Source organism: Diabrotica undecimpunctata, chromosome 2, assembly GCF_040954645.1.
Source record: "Diabrotica undecimpunctata isolate CICGRU chromosome 2, icDiaUnde3, whole genome shotgun sequence".
NCBI lineage: Eukaryota > Metazoa > Arthropoda > Insecta > Coleoptera > Chrysomelidae > Diabrotica > Diabrotica undecimpunctata.
In genome coordinates, this window is record NC_092804.1 from 58034823 (window position 1) to 58061029 (window position 26207).

General features: G+C 34.5%; 1 protein-coding gene across 5 annotated transcripts in view; it reads left to right on the forward strand.

Moving 5' to 3' along the window:
* Nucleotides 1-26207, forward strand: part of Hcs (holocarboxylase synthetase-like protein) — a 161093-nt gene that overhangs the window by 93824 nt on the left and 41062 nt on the right. For 3 of the 5 annotated variants that reach the window (XM_072522975.1, XM_072522977.1, XM_072522974.1), the window contains exons 2-3: nt 8587-8832; nt 23569-23730. In XM_072522975.1, the coding sequence (XP_072379076.1) occupies nt 8623-8832; nt 23569-23730 (372 nt within the window). In that variant the 5' untranslated portion in view covers nt 8587-8622. Of the gene's footprint in view, nt 1-1660; nt 1677-1935; nt 2042-8586; nt 8833-23568; nt 23731-26207 lie in introns of those variants that run through there. The other 2 variants (XM_072522978.1, XM_072522976.1) reach the window with 2 other exon arrangements.

Sequence of the window (26207 nt, forward strand, 5' to 3'; positions counted from 1 at the left end):
GACCTACAGATACTGTGGAAATAAAGGCGTTAATTGGTCTAATATACCTAGCTGGGGTTTTCAAAGTAAGCCGCCGAAATTGCAAAGAATTTTGGGCTACTGTTGGACCAGGGGAAGAGGTATCTCGAGCTACTATGGCTCATAGGCGATTTGTATTCTTGTTACAGTGCTCGCGTTTTGATGACGTAAATACGAGAGAAGAAAGAAGAACCGCAGACAAACTTGCACCAATAAGAAACTATTTTGACCAATTTAATCAGAAATGCAAACTTAATTACGTCCCTGGATCTTACTTAACATTAGACGAGATGCTTTTTGCATTCCGTGGACGTTGCGGATTCCGCATGTACATCTCGAATAAGCCAGCCAAATATAGCATAAAAATATTTTCCCTAGTGGACGCCAAATGTTTTTATACGGTAAAGATGGAAGTATACGTTGGAGCACAGCTTCCAGGGCCATATCGCGTTAGTACTAAAACCACCGATTTAGTGGAAAGTATATGTGAGCCTGTGTTTGGATCGTCTAGAAATATAACCATGGATAATTGGTTTACAAGTTACGAAATTGTAAAACGCATGCTGGAGCAGCACAAAATTACAATTGTTGGAACAATTCGAAAAAATAAAAGGGAGATTCCAAAGGAACTTCTTGATCCCAGCAGACTACAGTACTCGTCTATGTTTGCGTTTTCCAAATCCATTACTTTGGTGTCGTATATTAAAAAGAAAAAAAGTCTTAATGCTGTTATTCTCTTTTCACTATGATGACTCGATTGATGAAGATTCTGGAGATGCCTGTAAGCCCAATATTATTACTTTTTATAACATTACAAAATCGAGCGTTGACTCAGTCGATCAGAAATGTGCGGCTTATAACGTAGGCACACCGTAGAAATACCCGAAGGTGGCCAACGGTCATTTTTTATAATTTACTCAACATTGCAGGCATAAACTCTCACGTCATACGTAAATGTAATGCAAATGAAAACGACCTAATTTCGGAACTAAGATTGTTTCTGAAATTAATTGGCTTAGCCTTGACAAAAGAGAAAATGCTAACCAGAGCAAGAGACCCTCATTTACAAAAGGATATCAGAAATATCACCCAAAAATTAAGCGAAGTAGGTACATGAAAATCCAGCGCCTCCGCGTCCAAATACACGAGGTCGTTGCACCTATTGTCCAAATCGTAAAACACGATATTTTTTGTGTCAGATGCCAAAAATATCTAAGCTTAGAGCATGTTAAACCGATTTTCGAAGACTGCAATGAAAATTGAAATTGGGATTAGAATTTTGTTTATTAAATGTAAGAGAAGTACATTTTTGTTAACTTTTTTTGCATTTTCTTAAAGATATTGTCTATTTTCTCATTGGGTTTAAAATGGTTAAGATGTAATAAAAATAAAATAAAAAAAGATTGTACATAATATATCAAATAGTTTTATTTTAATCTTTTCTAATGTATGGTGTAAAATAAAAACTGGGCGTCACAGACCCAACCCAACTGTTTATGTAATTTGCATGTACCCGTTTACTCAAGGAATATAGACGTTTTCACTGAGGATGGTCCGATAGGACTGAAAACGTTCTGACAATTTATAAATCCATTTTGGATATTTAAAAAAAATTAATAAATTTTATAACATTTTACACAAGAAGTTTTTGCTTTATAGTAAGTAAATTATCATTTTCTTTGAATATCTCGGATAATTCTAAAAAATGTTTTTTATTCTGATATCGAATATTTATATAATTAAACAACTAACAAAAATACAGATGAACCCAATGATGGCACTACCTCCTAAATACATTAAAATAATCACACTTTTGCAGTAAACATGATAAATACAATGAAACTGTTTTTTCATTTAACACTTCGGTCACTGACCTAACTTTATCAAAAATTGCATTAGTCTGTCTATATTTGAATTATTTACTTTACTTACATAAAACAAAGTCTAATGATTTGAACAATTTTAAAGAAGCTCTCGCTGTAAAGACAAAATTTTGCAACAGATCCTTATCTTTCTTATAAAAGTAAGTAAATATTTTCATAAATTGTACTTATCTTCAATACTTTTATACTCTTGTATCGGATATAATATTATCTTTGTCGTTTAATTGGATCATTAATTATTATTAAAATAAAAAATGGCTTATGGTCATAATTATTAATGCTGTATTTTCATTATACTGATAACACAATGTATTTTAAAGTTAGAATATGAAGGTAGGGATAGTCGAATGGAATATTTATTTCTGAGCTACGATAATTTTTCTTTAGCAGCTTCTCTACTCTGAAAATTGACAATTAATATTGCTGTTTTAACCTTCTCAGTCGCAGGAAAATTTTTGTTTTTTAATTCCTATATTTCGGTGTGTTTTATGTTACATTAGGCATCAAGATAAGAAATAAAATAATAAAAAAAAATTATGGCAGCCATCTTTAAAATCAAATGTCTCCTATGGGCGACATTGGTTTTTAAGATAATCAAAAATTTATCAACAACAATTTGTGTTTTATTAGTAATATAACCATGATTTTTTATGAATATATCGGTAATAAATACACAACATTATTACGTAATAAAATATGATAAAAAATAACTGGTAGATAATGCACTGGTGTCAGTTCATTCACAACATTGATGCTTTTTCGGTTTCTTGGAGGCAGAGGAACACCTGACATGTAGAACATAGATTCTGGCTGAGTTGACGCACTGGTCATAGTTCATGTTATAGCTTGAAGCAGTTTCTGTTTTCTTGGATGCAGAGGAACACCTGGCATGTAGAACTCCTGATTCTGGCTGAGTTGGCTGAACAACCTGGTATTCGACATCTATTTTTTTGGCTGGGGTTAAGATTTTTGGTAAATGCAAAGTGTGCTTTTTACGGAACAAGTCTGGAGGGTGAGATTCCCTGGGTTACTTCCGAGGAGGGGGCAAGGAACACTCATAATCTGCATCACTATCCTCCGAGCTCTTCTGATGACCATGGGCCAGAAAATATGCATATTCTTCTTTAAAACTGAAGAGATCGATAATATCTTTTCTGTGGGTTCCTAAAAGTCGCTAATCTCGTCGGTATTCGATCAATGATGCTGAAATTGCGAAATCAAACATATGCATGATAACTCTGACTGACCATTTCCTAGTTAGCGCAGAAGTCCTGTAATAACTTATCATTCGGTCTAAGAAGTCAATGCCTCCCATATTGGCATTGTAAACCTTAACTGCCAGAGGCCTGTTGACTTCAATGAATCTTTTTTGTATTTTACACCATCTTCTACACTTATCGACACGTTGTGAACTCTCTGTGTTTGACATCAAAATTACGGCTTTATTAACAAACCATTTTACAACAGACACTTGCCCGTCTTATCTTATACTCTCATCAATTGCCCCCCTACCTTCTTTTTTCAAATCAGTATCACTTCCTAGCTTGGAGTTCTTGGGTATTTTTATTTGTTTCAAAGTGCCAGTACCTGTAGCTTCTCTTTCTGAATGTAATAAATCTAAAATATGTTCAGAATTGAAATATCTATCCATATAAACTGAAACCCCAGGAGGAAACGTATTCAGAAGCTTAAACACAGCCTTACCACCAACATCGAGAAGTTTGAAACGTTCATCATTAACTATAAGGTCACCTTTCCCTGGTTAAAGTAAAAATCCAGTGGCAGTCCATCTGGAGCAGCTACGACAAAATTTTTCAACCCACATGGATTGGGTTTTGTTGTAATTACTTATCTGGCTGGACAATGCCCCCGGAAAGGAATCATTTGTTCGTCTATAGCTACTACTTGAGGTTTTGGATTCAGCAAACAACCTGTTTTAACTGACCTGATCAGTGGTTCGACTTTCCAAAACTTGTTGGTGTTCTTTTCTTCATCCGTTACGTCAACATCATACACAACCTTCAGATTTTTTCGTATACAAAAATATTTATCCCTCGTATGAGGTTACTTGCACATTCTGCTTTGGTTTTTCGGGCCTAATACATCCTAATCCGAGGATATCCCATAATAGACATTATCAAACTTGCTGAAAAAATTTTTTTTACATCTTCCACACTTCCACAAATCAATGTTAAATAAAATGTGTATCGTAATGTAAGTCGACGGTAAAAATTCGATATCTTCTGATCAGAGTGTGCTATCGACATAAATCAAAATGTGTTTTAAAGGTAAAAGTGCAGCTTTCTTGTACAATTTTTGTATTTTGCAGCAAGTGAAGTGAGTTTCTATAAATCTGTTCAATATAAACGTTGCGCGATTTTTGTCATTTTTTACAATTCTCGTTAGATCAATAAAATTTATTACTTTAATTAACCGGTCATAGTGAAATATCGATTTTTAGGGACTAATTTTTAAAACCTATAACATGAAATTTGAATTTTAAGTTGTGGCAACAAATATGAGGCATTTGAAATAAGACTACAAAACGCAAAATTTAAACTTTTACATTCTAAACGACCGCACGTCTCGGAAAATGCCTCCAAGAAGATCGAGCTGATACTTTTATTGAACATCGATTTCCCGCATGTAACTGACATTAAAAATTGTCGGTGGCTTCAAGGGTTGTTTCTGGTTCATTATACATAAAAAATGTTAATAAACATTTTTGTTTAAAATTATCTTAGCTACATTTTTATTTGAAACATTTTTTTCTATGGCGTACAGATTCTTTGTAAATCGATTTTTTCCGTTTCCCCCCTCTACGAGGGGGGTTTTAGGAGAAAGTCCGAGGGTAAAAGTGGTAAACTTTTTTGCATTTTTGGCGTCCTAAAATTGACATTCTCGGAAAAAAGCTTGTTCGTATGATTTTTAGATGTCCAGTTGCATTTTATCTGACGACTGGAATATATCTTGAAAATAACTATTACTTAAGAAGTAATATTTTAATGTTATATTAAAAAAAAAACAAAACAATTAATATCGATTATTCACTCCTCGAGCATTAACTATTCCTTGTGAATGCCCTGAATTAAATCCTGAGAGTATGATTAAGGAATTACATTTCATTTTTCTTGTCCTGCAATCTTTAGCTTTCTCAGTGCCATAGGAACAGGATGTCTTCTCCAAATGACGTATTAAAGTGTCCTACAAATGCTCGATCGGATTTAAATCCGGGCTATATGGTGGCCAATGTAATCTTTCCAATTGAATCTTATCAAAGTAAGCATTCACTACTCTAGCGACATGAGGACGTCATTAGCACGAATCTGATATCCAATACGGCCGGCAAATGGCAAAACATGATATTCTAACATTTTTTCAATGTATATGTCAGCTATCATTCACCCAATCACCCCATGAAGTTTACTTTGCCCTTCCCAAGCAATGCCCCCATGGCATTATGCCGCCACCACCAAAACTAACGCTATGTATAAGGTTACAATTGGCGTACCGTTCGCCAACTTTTCTGTGAACGAACTTTCATCCATCTGACTTCCATAACTGAATTCTGGTCTCATCTGTACACAAAACATTTTTTCATTGCAAATAGATGATTTTCATTGATAGTCGCAACTGACATTTGCTTTGGCAAATTCTAATCGACATCTTTTGTCATTTTGAGAGAGCCGTGGACCTTTGTCTTGGTTTAAATTAGAATCTTTTAAACATCCTCTGACTGTTTTGGAACTGTCAACCTGTATTGCATTTGACAACTCCTTTTTAAGATGCCTAGATGTCAAAGTATGAGAAGAATACTTGGAGAAGCTTTTCCAGTCGAACAATGAAAGAGCCCACCATTGAAGAAAATTCAGGTCCCGAAATCCTACCAGAAGAAATAACGGCAGCTGTCAGACAAATGAAAGATGGAAAGGCACCGGGACTGGATGAAATTCCTGCAGAACTGTTGAAGCTATTAGATGCAGAACAAATAAAAATAATAACTGAAATATTTAATGAAATATACAAGGCAGGAAAAATATCAGTAGAGTGGCTCAAATCGGAGTTCGTACCATTGCCCAAAAAACCAGGAGCAAAATTTGTGAAGATTATAGGACCATAAGCGTAATGAGCCATCTGCTGAAGCTGTTTTTAAAAGTCATCCACAAAAGAATTTACCGGAAATGCGAGGAACAAATTGCGCCCAATCAGTTTGGATTTGTGAACGCCGTTGGTACGAGGGAAGCTTTATTTAGCGTGCAGGTATTGTTTCAGAAATGTAGAGATGTCAGCTGTAATGTTTTTGCATGCCTGATTGACTACAACAAGGCTTTCTATAGAGTCAGGCATGAACAAATGACGGAAGTGCTGAAGAGGACAGGGATTGACGGAAAAGACTTAAAAATAATAGCTAACCTGTATTGGAATCAATCAGCGGTACTCCGAATAAATGGAGAATATACAGATCAGGTCAAAATCTTAAGGGGACTGAGACAGGGGTGCATAATTTCACCACTGATATTCAATCTGTAATCGAAGCACATTTTTGAACAGGCTCTAAAAGATATTGATGAAGGCATCTCAATAAATGGAGTCAAGCTCAATAACCTGCGGTATGCAGATGATACAATAGTGTTTTCCAATACCTTAGAAGGGCTGCAAAACTTAATGAACAAAATAACGGAAACAAGTAGAAAATATGGACTGGATAATAAACACCAGCAAAACCAAGCTAATGATCATCAGCAAGGAAAACATAACTGGGGCAAATCTCTATGTGAACTAAATCAGAATTGAACGTGTCTCACAATACAAGTACTTGGGAACTATAACCAATGAGTCGTGGGACAATACTCAAGAGATTAAATGTCGCATCGGAAAGGCAAAAAGTGCATTCTTGACTATGAGTAGTTCTGTGTTCAAGAGCCATGACCTTACGCTAGAAACAAAAATAAGGCTCCTTAAATGTTATGTGTACTCAGTGCTTCTGTACGGAGTAGAAACGTGGACATTGAAGACGGAAACTCTAACAAAACTTCAGGCTTTTGAGCTATGGTTATACAGAAGGATCGTAAAGATACCATGGACAGACAAAGTCACCAATTAAGAAGTACTACAGAGGATGAACACAACTGCGGATTTGGTCAACATCGTGAATAGCCGTAAGCTGCAGTACTTGGGACATATAATGAGAAATCAAGGCAGATAAGAGCTACTTCAATGCATTTTGCAAGGTAAAATTGAAGGAAAAAGGGTTCCAGGACGAAGAAGAATATCCTGGCTTGCTAACCTGAGAGCATGGTATAGAAAGATCTCAACACAGCTATTTCAACAAAGTCATCATAGCCAGAATGATCGCCAACGTTCGGAACGGACAGGCACCCTAAGAAGAAGATGTCAATGAGTGATTTCGTAATCTCTGAAGAATTAAAAAGCGGTCGTATGCGCCATTTTCTTCACTGACCCAGTCTTCTTCTGTAATTTCCTGTTTCGCTATACAATTTTATAACTTTGCAGATTGTGTTATTTAGAAGCGCCTTGTAATATCTTTCCTTATTAGATAGGACTTCATTGCAGTGTCTGACTGGTGGCATTATATTGTTGTACAAAGTAAAAAAATGTAAACAAAATTCGATCTATTTTGCCAGCGTCACTTGAAACTACTGAGCCGCCAACAAATCTTACAATTTTAGGAAAATATTTTTCAACAAAACACTCTTAAAACAAATGTTATTAAAACGAAATGTCAAAATAAATCATCTGTCAAAATAATACACAGCCTACTAAAAAATGATATCGGTGTAAATAATAAGTTTACAGTTCGTCCCAAACCCTTCTTTCAGTGCGTCATAGTTGATCGAATTCTCTCTAACACATTAAGCTAGAAGTGACAGAAAAAAACGTGAGTCTGTGATTATTATACCTAGAGCTTAGAAAATTATTTATCGTAAAGCTAATTCTACTTACGGATGTATAATTGGTTGGAGTTTAGAATACGCTATATAGATATCCAATCAACGATGCGCATAAATATAGTTTGACGCAGATTGACGATCGTGACAGTACTTTCACAATGTCAACTGATAAAATGATAATTGTCATTCCAGGTTAGTAGTATTAGACATTTTACAGTGAAAATTTAATTTTGTATTTATTGTCATAAAAATATTTTAAATATGCCGAGATATATCGAGAAAGAACAAAGACTAATATTAAAATTATTAAATTATTTTCAATTAGAAAAAGAGAGATTACGATCCTGCAACTGTCAAATTTAACTAAAATGTCATGCAACAATTCTCGACATTCTTAAAATCCTTTATGACGTCAAAATTAGTGACGCACTGAAAGAAGGGTTTGGGACAGACTGTAGCAAGATATGGTGTCATAACATAAATATCCCATTGTTTGCCCTTGAATGTAGAATATAGTTACCGTTTTTCCTAGTGCTGTCCATTCTTATCCCGACATATGGCACAACTGCTGACATATATGGCTCATTTGTAAATTGTATTTATATTCTTACAGAATGTAGATGGATTAAGTAATATTGTAATCATTAATAATTGCTATTTAAAGAGATATGATAGATACATGATTTATTACAAGACAGTAATTGCTTTATTCAATTTAATCATATTTAATTAATTGTATGTAGCTAATACTATTTATGTTTTTATCTTTACAGGTAGTGACATTCCACCTTTCATCACATTCCAATAAAATGTTTTTTACAATTTTCTATATGTATGCCACATTACTTCAACGGATTAGACTAGGGAATTTAAAAAACAAATTAAACGGTACATTGAATTCAAAAAACGCACTTCTTGTTTGTGACGAATCAGTCGTTCTTGAATCAAAGCGAACAAGAAGTTTCGAAAATTTACTTTTCCGGACTGATGAAAGAATCGGATGCACAGTGGTTCCGAAGGTAAGCAAATAAACAAGGACAGTAAGAACCTTGAAATATATTTAGTATTACAGTTGGATTCTGTTATCTATTTGTCAGTCAATATTTTGTAAAGCGCCGGTTAATGTTCGTTGTGTTTATATTTTTTGTTCTTTGTGTAGCCCAGTCGTCAGCGATTTCACCACTAAAAATCATACAAACAAGCTGAATTGTCTTGAAAATGTCAATTTTGGTACCTCAAAAAAGACGCAAGAAATTTTGCCGCTTATACCCAAAGACTTCCCCCTAAGACCCGTGGCATTTGAAATATGAACAAAAAAACGCTAAATTTAAATATTCACATCACAAACGATCTCACTGTATGGACAATTTGTAGCTGAAGTTTCGAAAAACGTACTTGTGCAATCAAAAAGAAGCAGTTTAAAACGTTTTAAGTATAATCGTTTTCATCGTTCTTGGCGTGTGCGTGTAAAAACACTTGCAATAAGTTGTTTCATCTGTCTTTCCTTGTCTAAGCTCGATTAGTTTACCTCCTCCAGTGGCGGAGCAAAATGTAGCATGTTAAACGAAATAATAGTTATAAAAGAAAATTATAAATTATTTTTCATTAAATTTCTAATAACGGAATATACGTATAAATTGCGAAGAAGTATTTTTCTAGCTTGCAGTACAATAGGACAGGATATAACGAAAAGTACATTTTAAAAGGATTTTGAAATATACCCAAAAAAGTGTTAATTATTTAACCCACTTTAATTAAAAAATGATACAGATTTTTTAAGTTTTAAGCACTGTAGCGAATTCTGAACTGTTACAACTTACTGACCTTGATTAATTAGCTAATCAGTCAGCGTCTTCACTGGAACTGTCTTCATCATTGGAATCTTTCGCCAAATCGATGATAATCCTACTTTAATTTTCATCATATGTGACCATTTTTGCCCAGTCGTCCTGAATTAATTTTTCAGTATGGTTAACACAACTCGCCCACACTGCAGGTGTTGCCTCAGCTAATGCATCGCCCCAAACTTTTTTCACTGTTTTATCTCCACGTCCATGTTCTCCAATATGACGATCATAGTATTGTTTAGAAATGCCCCAGACCAACTCAATCGGATTATATTGACAGTGATCTGGAGGCAATCTCAAAACCTGATGCCCATGTTCTTGGAGTAGCTCGTCTATAACGTACCTGGTATTTTGTGGTTTATTCTGGCGACAAAGACTCAATAGCTCTGTCTTGTCCGAATCGTCGTCAAAAATTATTTTTTTCGCTCGTAACCATTCTTGTAAGTCCGATTTTTTCCAACTGGCATTCGGTAACTTTTCTATTAAAGAGCTATGGTATGAGGCATTATCCATAATAATTAGAGATGGTTCCTCCAACATTGGTATCAGCTTTTCGGAGACCCACTTTTTAAAAGACTCTTTATCCATAGAATCATGATAGTCTGCACTCTTCGATTTCGTAGAAAACAGTAATCCAGCATCTTTAACAAATCCTTGCCTACTTCCGGCATGTAAAACAACAAAGCGTTTACCTGTATTTTCGTGTCCTTTTCTGATGCTTTTCACACAGTCATCTTGCCAAGTACGTTTATATGCCCCTTTTAGGAATATCCATGTTTCATCTAAAAAAACGAACTGAAGTGGGCTTGGACTTAAAAAATTTCTCATATAATGCCTCAAAAAATACAGTCGTTTGGAGACAATACATGGTTTCTCACATAGCACTCGTCTACTATTTTCTAGTTTGTATGAAAACCCACAATTTTTCATAAGACGCCACAAACTTGTATCAGAACCGTCATAGAGATGCTTGTTTCTTAATTGTGTATTTAGAACTTTAATTGTAACGTGCTCTCCTTTTGCTTTCATGCCATACAGTACATTTCTAATCTCTCCTTTTATAGTATCGCTGACATCATTAGTCTTTTTTTTTGTACATTACGTGACTCTCCTGGTGTAGTAAGAGCTGCCCCTGTCTTGTATTCACTCTTTATTCTTGTCACTGTGCGAAGACTGATTTTCAAAGCGTCCGCTACTCGTTCATGTACCGATGATAACGAAAGCAAAGGTCCGTTGTTTTCTTTTTCTTTTTTAAAATACTCCAATAAATGAACTACACATTGTCGCATTTCTCCTGTTATCGTTTTTTCCGGCATTTTTTTTATTAAATAGAACAATTAGTTATTCACAACAAAAAATAATAAGTAAAACTGTTCGGAACAAATTCCAACAATGACTGACTAAAATCGACTAAAACAACATAAAATATCAATGGTAATTGCTACAATTATAAACCTATTAGCCAGCTCATTCAAGAACAATGCCACAAGTCATTATTGCAATGGGTATCGGAAGAGAGAGAGTTAATTTATAATAAACTGGAATTTTTAAGGTGTCGAGAGTATTATTTTATGTAATGGAATTCCACACAGTAAGAGCTCAAACGATTAATTAATTAAAAACTGTTTACTTATAAAAAGTATTTCATCAGCTACTTCAAACCTGCACAGATCAGGGTAACATGTTAAAAAAAAACACGTCACTGCCAGCTATCTGTATTCGTAAAGAGGCCGAACTTATCACCGACACCGTATCGGCCAAACGCATAGGTGTTATTGCAACAATACTGGGAGACGTGAGTGGTCTCTTCATTCCCTTCTCATCGCACTTTACCATGACGAACGTGACTCGCACAATTGAATTACGCATCTGTGTATCAGAGAGAGAGACGAATATTAAAAATTCCGTTAGTAGCTTATTTCAGGCACGCGCCAAGAACGATGAAAACGAGTTATAGATCGTTTGTAAAGTGCAAGTTTAACTTCAGCGTTTTTTAGGCATATTTCAAATGCCTCACACTTTTTGCCGGATGTTTTGAAGATTGGGCTTAAATAATTAAAATTCCATAGTGACCGGTCAATGACAGTAATAAATTTTATTGATATTATCTGAATCGTAAAAAATGGTAAAAATCGCTAAACGTTGATGTATAGAACTCTTTATAGAAACTGCTTTCATTTGCAGCAAAATTCATACGAAAGCTGCTTTCTTCACCTTTAAAATGCATTTTGATTTTTTTTCGATAGGACACTACTCTAGTCGTCAGAGACGAAAATGCCACTGAACTTCTAAAAATCATGCGAACAAGCTGAATTTTGCCGAGCATATTAATTTTGAGATCCCAAAAAAGTTTACCCCTTTTATCCCCGGGTTTCCCCCTAAAACCCTGCTCAAAGGGGGGTAAAAACGAAAAAAAAATCGATTTACCAAGAATCTGTACACCGTAGAAAAAAATGTTTCAAATAAAAAATGTAGCTGAGATAATTTTAAACAAAAATGTTTATAAGCATATTTTGTGTGGAATGAACAGTTCTCTTAGAAACAACGTAGGAAGCGACCGTCGATTTTGCATGTCAGTTACGCGCGCGAAATCAATGTTCAATAAAATTTGTATCAGCTCGACGATAAAAATTCGATATCTTTTGATTCAAGTGACATATCGACAAAAATCAAGATGCGTTTTAAAGATAAAGAGTTTAACTTTCGTATGCAGTTATTGTATTTTGCCACAAATTAACTCAGATTTTTATGATTCTCACGAGATCAATACAATCTGTCCCTTTAATTGTCTGGCCGCTATGAAATGTAAATTACTAGAGCTTAACCTTTAAAACCTATAGTATGAAACTTTAGTTTTGAGTTTTGGCAACAAATGTGAGGCATTTGAAATATGCTTAAAAAACGCTGGTTCGCAGGAATTTTAGGGGTCGTCTCTCTGACAACTGGACTACATTTTTACAGTCGAGTTGATAAAAATATTTAAATTAATTTCGCGTGCGTACCTGACATGTAAAATCACCAGTCGGTTCAAGCGTTGTTTTTAAGATAACAGTTTATTCTGCAAAAAATGTGTCAATAAACATTTTTTTTGAAATTATCTCAGCTATATCTTTTATTTGATACATTTTTTTTACGCGGCGTACTTTGGTAAATCGATTTTTTCCATTTTCCCTCTCTATGAGGGGGGTTTTTGGGGAAAAGGTGGAAAACTTTTTTAATCTTTTTGGGGTCCCAAAATTGACATTCTCAACAAAATTCAGAGTGTTCGTATGATTTTTACAGGTTCAGTGGCATTTTCGTCTCTCTCGACTGGAGTAATGTGAAAGTTTTTAATTCTGATTTTATTGTATTTCGTAAATTGGATAAATATGAGTTAACAAAAAATTAATACAATAATAAAGACAAATATGCCACTGGCTTTCGAGAGAGTTTGTCTTAAATATTTTGTTCTATAATTTTTAGTCAGTTGTTAAGTTCTATAAGATTAGAGAATACCTAAATTACTTCGGCCACATAGCCAGAGAAGAGGGGACTATGGAACTATTTATAGTAGAAAGAAAAGTAAATGGCCGAAGACCAAGAGGAAAATCCCTACATGAAGCCGTCCATCTAGCACAGGATCGCAGCCAATGGAGACAGCAAGCTAATAATATTTAGAGTGTCATCACACCTTGACAAGGGCTCAAGTAATGAATAGGAGAACTTGTGAAAGTCAATAAATGCCATAAATATGTACATTATATTCTGTGGTTTTTTCAATCAGTGTTCTGATGGTTTGTGAAGTGTGACAGCAGGCTTATAGGTCTGTAATTTTCAATATTAGCGATATCCCCTTTTTGTGTAAGGGTCTTACCTCGGCGTTTTCCCAAAGATCTGGTATTCGTTTTTCTGTTAGTTACTTATTCAGTAAGATTTACAGCGCACTTAGAGCAATGTTGCCTTCCATTTTTAATATTTGTAACATTATACGATCCTTGTCAGGAGCTTTTTGTTTTTCATTTGTTGTAAAGCATCTCTGAATTAATGACTGTTGGTCATTAATTTTAATTATCTTTGACTTCCCTTTAGTTAATTTTGTTCGCAGTACTTTTATGTTTCTGTAATATTTGTTTGTTTTATAAGCTTATAAGTCTAACCTTATGCGCTTTTTAACTTCATTGCTGATAACCTTAATGTCCGATAGTTTTTTCTTTTAATCTCTGGTTTTTTCGATGTTCTTCTTTCTTACATTAACTCCATTGTTTCTTTTTTTAGTGTCTCAGGTTTTTATTTTTTCCACAGATCTTTATTGCGTTGGTGTTATGTCGTTAATTAATTGTTGCGATATTTATTTTATTCATATATTTTATGTTAAATACTGATAGAGGTCTTAGTTTCTTTCTTTTTGGTTCATTTTGATACTCCTCCTAATTAATGATGATCATGATCCTCCTAATTAGTTTCGAGGGCTTCCACTTTTGGCAATTTATCTTGTTTTAACATCTACCTTTCTTCTACTGTATTTGTATTCACACTCTAACTAGTCGATGACTAGTTAGAATGCACCGCCGGACACCCGAAATATGCCATGTATTACAAGCAATGTTAGGTATACGACTGTTAGATAAAAAGAGGAACGACTGGATAAGATCCAAAACGACGACATAGCAACAGAAATTGCCAAACTTAAATGGAGCTTCGCGGATCACACTGCTAGACAAAAAGACCAACGTTGGAATACTACAATACAACATTGGAGACCTTACGAAAGTAAACGACCAAGAGGAAGACCACAAATGACATTAAAAGAATAGCCGGAACAAATTGGAAATATGTTGCTCAGGATAGAGACCGATGGAAGGAGTTTGGAGAGGCATATGTCCAAACATAGACGACAGAAGGCTAAGAAGAAGAAGACGATTACAAGCAAGCTAAAGAGTTTCGACCAACCACGACGAATCTGGGCCATACTGAACAGAATAAGAACAAACTGTGGCAGGGCTCCGGTTCACCTTTTAGTTGGGCAAAATACCCGCTCCAAATTGCGATTGCGGTGCTTTAAAACAAACGGTTAAACATCTAGTGGAGAAGTGGCCGATCAGATCCTACAAAGTCAATCCGTCCGATTTCTTAGTCGCGACCAAAGAATAAATTGAATATATTTGTCAACTAAATGCTTGTTTGTAAAAATTAATTATTGTTATTAACTGTTTGTAATGTATTGTCCTGTTTGCTCATACACAAAACTCAACTGTGATGTAGCTATACGCTTAGTAAATAAAATAAATATAGTCGGTGACCAGTGTTTAGCACAGTAACAAAAGTTTTTTACTTTGTTCTCTGGGCTGTACCACGTCCATTTGCTCTGCCTCTTTTGCTCATAGGTGTTTAAGCAGAATAGTTGTACTTTGCTGAGAAACATATCTCCCTTGTGATTTCTCCTTCCCAGTCCAAAATTTCCAATATATTCGTGGCCATTCGACTATTTTCGTTATTTCCTATTTTAGCGTTGAAATATCCCGTTGGTGGTTGGTCCCGGTTGCTGGTTAAAGGCAATGTAGATGGTAAAAGAACCCGAGGAAGATCGCCACTCCGATGATCAGACCAAATAAAGTGCGCTACCGGTTACTCTCTGTCTGAGCCAGCACACCGCGCCCAAGAGAGAGAAGAATGGATAGCAACTATTCGTCAAATACCATAACTTCACCACATCCTTACGAAGGATAAAGGATAGAGGAGGAGGATCCCGTAATTATTACGTAATATGTAATTGCTAAGTTTTTGACTAGTGTAATATCTTCATAAAGCTGTTCTACCTCTTCATTGTTTGCAAAAGAAGTTGGTGCATAGCATTGGATAAGTTGAATGCTGTATCTACAATTTAGTTTTAGTCCAGACATAATCCTATTAGAGAACGCTTGGAATGATAAATGATGATAACATGAAATATATGAATGAAATATCGCAAAAATTAATGAATGACATAACACCAATGCAATAAAGATCTGTGGAAAAAGAAAAACCCGAGAAATCGAAAAAAGAAACAATGGAGTTTAAGGCTATCAACAATAAAGTTAAAAAGGGCATAAGGTTAGACTTACAAGCTTATAAAACACAACAAATATTACAGAAACATGAGAGTACTGAGAACAAAATTAACTAAAGGAAAACAAAGATAATTAAAATTAATGACCAGCAGATAAGACGATTCTAGACGTCGGTTCGAAAACTTGCAAAAATATTAATGTTAATATTATATAAAGCTCCTGGCGAGTATAACGTCCAAAATATTAAAAATGGGAGGTAACATTGTTGTAAATACGCTGTAAATCTTGCTGAATAAGTGCCTAACAGAAAAACGAATTACAGGCCTTAAGGAAAACGCCGAAGAATTTCTTACACAAAAAGGGGGATATCCGCTAATAATGAAAATTGCAGACCTAGCAGTCTGTTGGCTCATCGAATCTGGTGGAGGCAAAATTTCGCTTAGTACACACAGAATATATATCGGAATATACAACATCAGAATGATGAGAACAGAAGATCTCCTAGAAGAGTAGCAAGAAGAACTTAGACCATAAAATGGAACATTTAGGGCTTAGAGGCTAAAAATCAGATTTATTAAACTCAGGAGACACTTCAGGAAGTAAACAAGGTATAGGAGGCGTAGCCTTTATAGAAAATAATAGAATTAAATGCTCCACCCACCTGGGGGCCAATTCCATTCCTTTTAGTATTCGCGATTTGGATGTAATTGTTGTAGTTGGAAGGTTAAGAGCCTTAAAAGCTCGTGTACTAACTTTTGGAAATTGAAGTGACGCTGTTGATGAGGTACTGGAATTTGTTTTATAGAATTAAAGTAGTGTTAGGACATGTGTAAGAGAAACTAATAAATGTGGTACTAAGACTTTAGAATGGTTGTGTACTGTCTTTATCTTTTCTCATTAATATTTGAATTGATAACAAGTTATTTCCAGGGGACACTCATCGGTTTTTGATGTATTCTAATGATGAAGTATTTGCATTAAATATCGTAAGCGACGAGATGAAAGGCAAACTTCAACTTCAAATTAAATTCAACTAAAAAAGGTTTAAAGCTTAGTGGAGCAAAAATACATATAAAATATCCTTTGAATTGAGAGAATTGAGCTCGGGGGGTTCTTTCCATTTTACCGAGCACTAGACGACTGGTATGCTTTAGTACCTTCCGTAAATTTTATGTAAATATGTTGATCTTTTTAAGAGGCTTTTCGGAATGACACTGTTAATTAAGATACTGATAGATATCGACTGCAATATAAATATCGATAAATATCGACTGCTACCTTCTGGAAATTTTATGTAAATATGTTGATCTTTTGAAGAGGCTTTTCGGAATGATACTGTTAATTAAGATACTGATAGATATCGACTGCAATATTGTCATTCTCCATTTTATCCGTATTAGTATCTGAAGTTTTCTATACTTGTTAATTTACTCGTAATTTACTGTAACACACTGATTTTGTTGTTGATATTATTTGTCGTATTTTATTCTTTTGGTCCTGCAGTATTGCATACGTTGTTCCCTGAGTAATAAACGTTGATATTTCTGATGGATTAGAAATAACTTCATTATTTAATACTGCTAAACACTCTTAAACACGCCACATCTTCTTTAGCCAGAATAGTTCCTTAATAAGAATATTTCCGTTGAAAAGATTTTAGTTTTTTTTCTTCGCTGGTTTATTAGTTATGAAAAACAGTTTCACTATTTTATTTAATAAGTATTAATCTCCTTATTAAACTAATCTAATAAAACTGCGGGGCCTGACACAATTCCAACTGAAATAATTAAATTAATATCAGAAGATCAGATCAATGTATTAGTAGACTTATATAATACTATATATTATTCCGAGAGATTGGCTCAAATCAACATTTATTACATTACCAAAAAAACCTAATGCAAGGGAATGTAATGATATACATATAATTAGTATAATTTGTATAATTAGTCTAATGAGTCACACACTAAAAATATTCTTAAAAATGATCCATTTAAGAATTTTCAGAATAGTGGAACAAGACATCACTGAAACCCAATTTGGATTTAGGAATGCCATGGGTACACCAGAGGCATTATTTGGATTTAACGTCCTCATGCAAAGATGTATGGATGTAAACCAACCACTCTATGTTTGTTTTATTGATTACAATAAGGCGTTCGATAATGTCCGACACAACCGTCTTATACAGTTACTTAAAGATAAACACATTCACAAAAAAGACTTAAGAATAATAACTCATCTCTACTTTAACCAAACAGCAAAAGTCAGAGTAGGCAAAGAACTTTCGGAGGAAGTAGAGATAAAAAGAGGCGTAAGGCAAGGTTGCATACTCTCCCCCTTATTGTTCAATCTATATTCGGAAGAAATAATTAAAAAATCACTCGAAAATGTAACAATTGGAATAAAAGTCAACGGCAGACCCATCAACAATATCAGATATGCCGATGATACTGTACTAATTGCAGAGAATATACAAGATCTACAGACACTTTTAGATAATGTAGTAAATGCTAGTGAGTAAAGCGGAATAACGCTTAATGCTAATAAAGCAAAATTTATGACAATTTCCAAAATACAACAACAAGACATTTTAAACATAAGAGGAGTTCCAATAGAAAAAGTAAAAAAATACAGATATCTTGGTACAATTAGTAATGAAAATAACGAGTATACAGACGAAATAAAAATGAGAATTGGACAAGCTAGAGCAACATTTAATAAGATGAGAAAAGTATTATGCAGTAGAGACCTTAGTTTGCAACTCAAAATAAGAATATTACGTTCATATCTGTTTTCCGTGCTGCTGTATGGGGTGGAGGCCTGGACCTTAAAGAAAGAGGTGAGCGATCGACTTGAAGCATTCAAGATGTGGACCTACCGAAGAATATTAAAAATAAGTTGGGTAGACCGAATAACAAATGTTGAGATCTTCAGAAAGATGACAAAGGAACTGGAAATCATGAATACGATTAAGATAAAGTTACAATATCTCGGCCCCGTTATGATAGGGGATAAATATGTGTTGCTACAAACCATAATGCAGTGAAAAATACAGGGAAAACGAAGTATTCGAAGAAGACGCATCTCCTGGTTCAACAATCTGAGAAAGTGGTATAATTGCAGTTCCGTCGACTTGTTCAGAGCTGCAGTCTCAAAAGTGAAAATAGCTGTGATGATTACCAACCTCCTTAGAGGAGACGGTACCTAAAGAAGAAAAATCTCCTAATTTAATATCAATATTGTTACTGGGAAGATTTCTTTATATCTATTTTCTATATACCTACTTCATTTTCGCTTTCTAGGAAATTTTATTCGTGGAAAGAAAAAAAGGTTGAATGTTGTTCTTATAAACTCGTTTTTAATGTTGTTAAATAGTTTTTAAAGCTGTATGCTTTTCTTTAATTTGCATGTATTTACACTTTCAGATCATAAACCGATTATCTGGCCGGGTAAAGGGGCGCCGATATAAAAATAAAATATTTTTTACATTCATTATTTTTTAGATTATATAAATTAAAATTGATCATTTTTGATGAGACATTTCTTTTAGTATACTAAAAAGCTAAGGGTACTTTGTACTACAATTTGATCAAGAAGGTTACTCATCATCATCATCATTCTGGCTTTACAACCCTACGTGGGTCCTTGCCTCCTAAATAATTTCTCTCAAGTCGGCTTTATTCATCGCCTTCCTCCTTCGTCCACCAAGCACGCATTCCCATATTTCTCATGACTTCATCGATGTTCTCGAGGAACCTTGTTCTAAGTCTTCCTCTTCTCCTCTGACAAATGAGTCTATCAAGGAGCGTTTTTCTAGTAATGCCATTTTGTTCTATCCGCATTACATGCCTTACCCACCCCAAACGTCCTATCCTAATATACTTTACGATATCTGGTTCCCAGTATATTCTATAAAGTTCAAAGTTGTATCATCCTCTCCACACTCCATTGTCATTCACCGCTCCATAGATTCGCCTTAGTACTACCTTTTGAAACAGGTTTTTATTAGGACTGGGCCATATGTTAGGACTGGGCGTATTATTGTTTTGTAGAGTTTTACCTTTGTACTTCTCGATATAATTGAAGATTTAAGAAGGAGATTGAGCCCAAAATAGCATTTGTTTGCAATGCGAATTCTGCGGTTTATCTTTGCGGTGTTATTATTTTCAGTGTTAACAAGTGGTCCCAGGTATACAAATTCGTTAACTGCTTCGATGACGTCGTTTTCTATAACAACTGGTCTTACGATTTGTGCTTACGGGGAAGATTAATGAACAGTTCTATTTTAACCTAAATTGTTACAGTTGTCATTTTAAAAGCTATAGTTTACACAGGTATATGAAGCTCGCACAATGCTCTGCTTTTACATTAATTATTTTCACTTTACTAACTCGAAGTGTTTTGTCCTCTTAAGCGTTTTTTCCATATCTATGTTGTTGTCGAGAAGTCTGATGGTTTAGATATTCACATGATGGAATAGACGTTGCGCGTTATTCATGTCTGCTGGCACATTTGGCGATTATTTGTTCTACTGCCTCCATCTTCAGATCTCAGTGGATGCAGCTGTTTTGTACGTACTATGAAGCATCAACGCTGGGACTAAGTACCCTATGCTAAAACCTCTGTATTACTTCAATTTTTTAGTGGCGCATCTCCAGAGCTGTGCGCCGAATGTCCATACTAGTCTTAGTATTCGTTTGTAAATCTGTAGTTTGTTATCAATGGATAGTTTAGAATTTCTTTCAATCATCCAGTTCATCTTTCTAAATTTTATACTGAGTTCTTCTCTCTTCTTTTTAATGTCAACTTTTCAACACAATCTTTTATCCAAATGCAACCCCAGGTATTGTGCAGAATCTGCAACAGGGATCTGAATGTTATCTTTTCTAATAAGCTGATATCGCTCTCTTTTATAAATGAAGTGAGTGACATACACTCATTTTGTACCATTAATTTTAATTCTCCATTTTTTTGTCCAATGGTTGGTTTTATTCACTGAGATCTGCAGTTTTTTTTTGCAGCTTTTTCATGGTCGTCTCCAACTGATTGGATAGTTTGATCGTCAGCGAAAGTGCCTATCATATCTTGTTCAATTTCTGGAATACCATTAATGTATATTCGGTAGAGTAGCGAGCCCTAGTACACTACCTTGCGGTACTCCCGCTTTGATTTCTTTCAGTCCAGAATAGACCTCCTCCTGCTTGACTCTGAAGATTCAAATCATTGAGAGTATTTTTTTGGTAGTACTCTTTTTAATTTATCTATCTCTTATGCCATACTCTATCGAAAGTTTGAGCAGCAACCTGAAAGAAGCCTGAACAAACTTTCTTTCCTTGCAGTGCTCTTTCTATTTAATTAGTCATTCTCTGTAATTTGAGCCAAGTTCGAATGACTTTCCCTGAAACATAACGGATGGGGTAGTATGAATTTCCTTTCATCTATTATTGGTTTACAATCTTTTTAGCAATAGTTTTTTTAAACCTTTTCAACTTTCCAGTAAATCGGTACTTGCTTAAGTTTGAATGATGCATTTACTAAGTGAGTTATTTTCTCTTTTCAGTCTCTTTTCTACAACTAAATATTTTTATTTATCTCCTTTTGGACCTCTTTGGGAGTAACAAATTTAATTTTCATTTCGTCTTGGTAAATATTAGTCAGGTCCTTTAAGGTCATCTCCCTCGTTTGGTTGAATTGTGTTTTTTAAATGTTCTGCAAAACGTTAGCTTTTGTGTATGTTCTTTTTTGCGTTTCTTATTAAAGGATTGTGCATCATGGGTTTTTGTCTTTTTTTACACGTTTTTTTATTTTGCAGTAAATTTATATTTATATTCTTGTATGAAAGGGGGCCAAATTTTTGATCGAGGCGCTCAGAACCCTAGAACCGGCCCTGGGTGTGAATATACTTAATACTTTAGGTCGTTTCGTTCATGATCTCCGCTTACTTATTTTATCACTCTGAACGAGATCGTCAAGTTGAATTTATAAAAATACAGAACATTGAGACATGTTTACAAACATTATTAACAAAGATTAATTATTTGAATGTGTTTTCTTGTGGCATCTTAGCTTTTATTAAATATTTCTTTAGATATCACCCTCTTATTATATTCGGAAGATGGAAATTTTTGTTGTAAAACAGGACATTAGAATGGTTCATTAGAAAATTAGAAATACGAACATGAACTGAAAATGTCAAAGTTTCACACTAATATACGAAGCTAGAATACTTATTTGAAATTACATATATCAACGGTAGCGCTTTTGTTGCAGTTATTCAAATTTCACTGACACCATACTTGGGAAACCTATCGTTCAGATGAACTCAAATATGATAGTACTAGAATTCATTTTTACTGAAATAATTAACACGATCATATCATCTAGGGAACAAGTATCTGCTACATTAACAGGTATCAAGTCATTATTAATGTAGCAGATTAGTTATTAGTCATCAAATCAAAAACTATTCTTCTAACCGGAACAGGCGTCCTTCGATGGACAACTGAATTTAGCGAATGCTATACCTGTTTGGAACAACATTTTGCTGTGTTTTATACTGGAATATTTGCACTGATAGTCTCAAGGAAGGCTACAGAACGAAAAAATGAATCGTTACCAATTGCCATTTGTCGATATTGACTGGAGAGAATCACTTTAAAATTAAAACTGGTAAAAAGCTGCAATCTCTTTAAAATAAACTGGCAAGATATAATAAAGTGTCGTTAACATAGAAGTCCAACGTGACAAACTGGCAAAGCACAGCTCTGGACGAATATTTAAAGACTCAAAATAGTTTTGCTACACCACAAAAAATGCAGTTAGAAATGATATTTGCAATTTACTGGAAAAATTGTCTTAACAACAAGTGGAGAATCCTACGGGAAAACACAGACAAAGAAAAATATTAGCAAGTTTGACAGTAGGCTATCAGCTGATGTAATAGATCTTAGCAAACGAGTTCTAAAGATCACCTAGTTGGTAGCTGAACACTATCAACTGGGAAAGCACATTTTCAACAGAGGAAGCTGAATAAATCTTAATAAGGCTCTTTATCCTTAACGTCATTGAAGGTATATGTCGAGTATGCACTATTGAAATTACAGAGTACGTAAAAAGTTACGTACTCTGTAATGCTGAAACTTCAACATCCAGACAAGACAGAGTTAGAAAGGAATATATATATATATATATATATATATATATATATATATATATACATATATATGTAAAAGATTAAATCTTTTAGCAAAAGCTGCTATCGCTTTGTTGAATTAAATGGCCAAATGTATGGCCTAGGAGGACAAATTCATTAAACTTCTCGTGCTCGAATCGGTATTAATAAAGTGTTATGACTCATTTCGACTGGAAGTTTAACGAATTTGTCCTTCTAGGCCATACATTTAGCCAATTAATTCAACAAAGCGTTAGCAGCTTTTGCCAAAAGATTTTATGTTTTCCACATTTTGTATAGCCCAGAGGACATTAAAACGATATTATTAAATCGTTTTCGTTCATGGCCGCCAAAGCAGGTGGCACCTCTGTACGCTAACCACTGCAGTGGTCAAGTTTTATTTATTGGACTTTTCGAGTTTGAATTTGTATCAGCCCAAGTGTCTGATGAGGCAGGGATATGCCGAAATGAGTCATAACACTTTATTGATACCGATTCGAGCACGGGAAGTTTAACGAATTTGTCCTAGGCCATATATTTGGCCATTTAATTCACACACACATATATATATATATATATATATATATATATATATATATATATATATATGTATATATATATTATTTATATATTTTTTATTTTTCTTTAATAAAATATTTTTTACTGTTAATTACTTTCGAGATGTAATTATTGATTTAATATTTTTAGCAAAAAATAAATTTATCCCAATGGCTAGCGTTTCCGAAGGATAGCAGTTATTTTCCAATATACTTCGTAAAGAATGCACCAAAATTGGAATCTCCACATGTATATGTATTAGTTCAATCTATGCTTGAAACTTACGTCAAACATTCTGCAGATATTGTGCAGGTAAGTGTTGATACTTTAAATACGTATTAGGGTTGATTGATGCGATGATAAGATGAGACCAAGAGAAACGAAGAGAATTACAGGAAGGCAGTAAAAGAGATGGGTAGAGAGCATAAGAGCAGTGGAGAGCAAACAGTGATTCAAATTGGCACAGGACAGAGAAAGTTGGAAACAATTATTGGGATAAACATATATTAAGGAATGTCTGGATAAATTTTGAAGAAGAGAAGAGAACTTCTAAACAGTTTGAATCGTTTCGATGTTACCGAATTTGTTTTTATGTCACCAAGAATGGTAAGTTGTCTGGACAGTATGCAGAAAACATCCATATTTCAATACTGTTAGAGATCCAGTGATTAAAAAATGTCCGTTAACAAAGTAATATATTTACTTAACACTCTGATCTTATAGTACCTACATTATTAGGCTAATAAAATAGGATGTAAATACTGTGCATGGACATAAATTCTTCTGTCGTTTCATCAATAAAAAAGTGGAAAAAGTATAGATCTTAAAAACAATGTATTATTATATATACGTGGAAGGAACAACTGGGAATGACGAATTTTTTATGACCTAGCCAAAAAAGCTATGCAATACTCACAAGATACTGAAAAAGTGCATGACAATATTAAAGCTGGTTTAGGAAGTAGCCTCAGATTTCCTGAAAAGGAAATGAAATAATTATACGCCTTGTTACACTCTATCTTCTTCAAGTACTATACATTTCCAGTGTGTATACCTTTATCTGCTATTTATTCGTAATTGGCCGAAAACGTCTAGCGAGGATAAAAATGACTCATACGTTTAGGATTGCGCAACAAACTCTTACACCCTCAGTCACGAATGTTTCTTTATCCCTGTGCCAATTCTTCCTTCTATCCTACCCATTAAAATCAATCTTATCACCTCTCATGATGCCCCAAATAAGAAATATTTCGTTGTTTTATAGTTTGTAACAGTTAACGTTCGGTTTCACCCCTTCTTAATACTTCCTCGTTTATCAACCCATGAGATACGCAATAGTTTACGCAATGTCCACATTTCGAATGATTTTATGCGGTTCATTGATATTAATCTGAAAGACCATCAGCTCCGTATGTTATTATGGGTCGTATATAATATTTTTCCATACGAAGTCTTAAAATTAATCATAAGTATTTTGTAATTTAACCATTGCTAATCTTGCCATCGTTTATTTTTGATCTACATCACTCTGTATTTTGTCATTTATAGTGTATTTCCTGATTGGAATGAGTGGGTGAAATGACCTACACTGATCCGGCTCTTCTAGTTAACCGATAGGCCCAGAATGGATGAGCGGGCGATGCTGGAGTATATGGTCGTGGGACAGGATTTAAGTCGAGTTAGACCCTTAGATCCCATGTTTCAGTCTTTCAGGCGAGGTCTTTACGGTCCTGTTCTTAACAAGAGATGCGATAAAATACAGCCCTGGCGTAAAGTACAGATGTTGATTCGGAGGTTTGTCGATTGTTTCCTATATAGATTTTGAATCATCTGGAGATCCTTTGTACCAAGTTCAATTTTCTTGATTCTCTCATGTTTTATGCTATTAAAATATTTTTGATAGTCTATAAATGCTGCAGAGACGTATTTCCATGGGTCATAACATTTTTGATTGATCAACTGTATAAAGCTTCTCTCCTACCCATTGCATTTGTACAAATAAATTGGGTTTTCCACTGACTTCTTCAAATTTGCTGTATATGGTTTAATTGCGAATTTTTAGTAATATTTTCAACGCATGACTCATTAGGCGTGACTCTTATTATATATTTTGTTAAATAGTCGACATATATGTTCGCGTTTCATTAATTTCATTATCTCAGCAACAATCTTTCACTGACGTCTTTCCGATTTTTACATCTCTGCCATCTAAGGTTTATGTGCTTCTCGCTTGTTGTACTCAATAGCTTTTTCTGTTGCACCTTTCACGGTTATCTTTATATTTTCCCAATATTCTTCTAAAGTTTGCGATCTTATGCAGATCTAACGTATATGCAAGTAAAAGAGAAATCCCTGGAATATAATAAACCTGTATTTACATATCATTAATATTTCAAAGCCTTTGAGATGTGGATTTAACGACGAATATTGCATATAAGTTGGGTTGATCGAATAACAAATGAAATAGTTTTACACCGACTGAACAAGAGCACAGCAATAACAAAAACAATAAAAACTCGAAAGTTACAATATTTCGGCCATGTAATGAGACATCCAGGGGGGTATAATCTTCTATACAGGACAAGATCGCCGGAAGAAGCGGCCCAGGCCGAAGAACATCCTGACTTCGAAATCTCCGAGTGTAGTATCAAGAGACATCTAATCTGTTTCGAGTTGTCGTAAAGAAAGTTATTATACTGTTTGAAAAATATTTAGAAGCAGACGCTACAGCGACATATACTAATCTGTTCTAAATCTGTTTTGCAAAGTTTAGAAAACACAGATTTAGG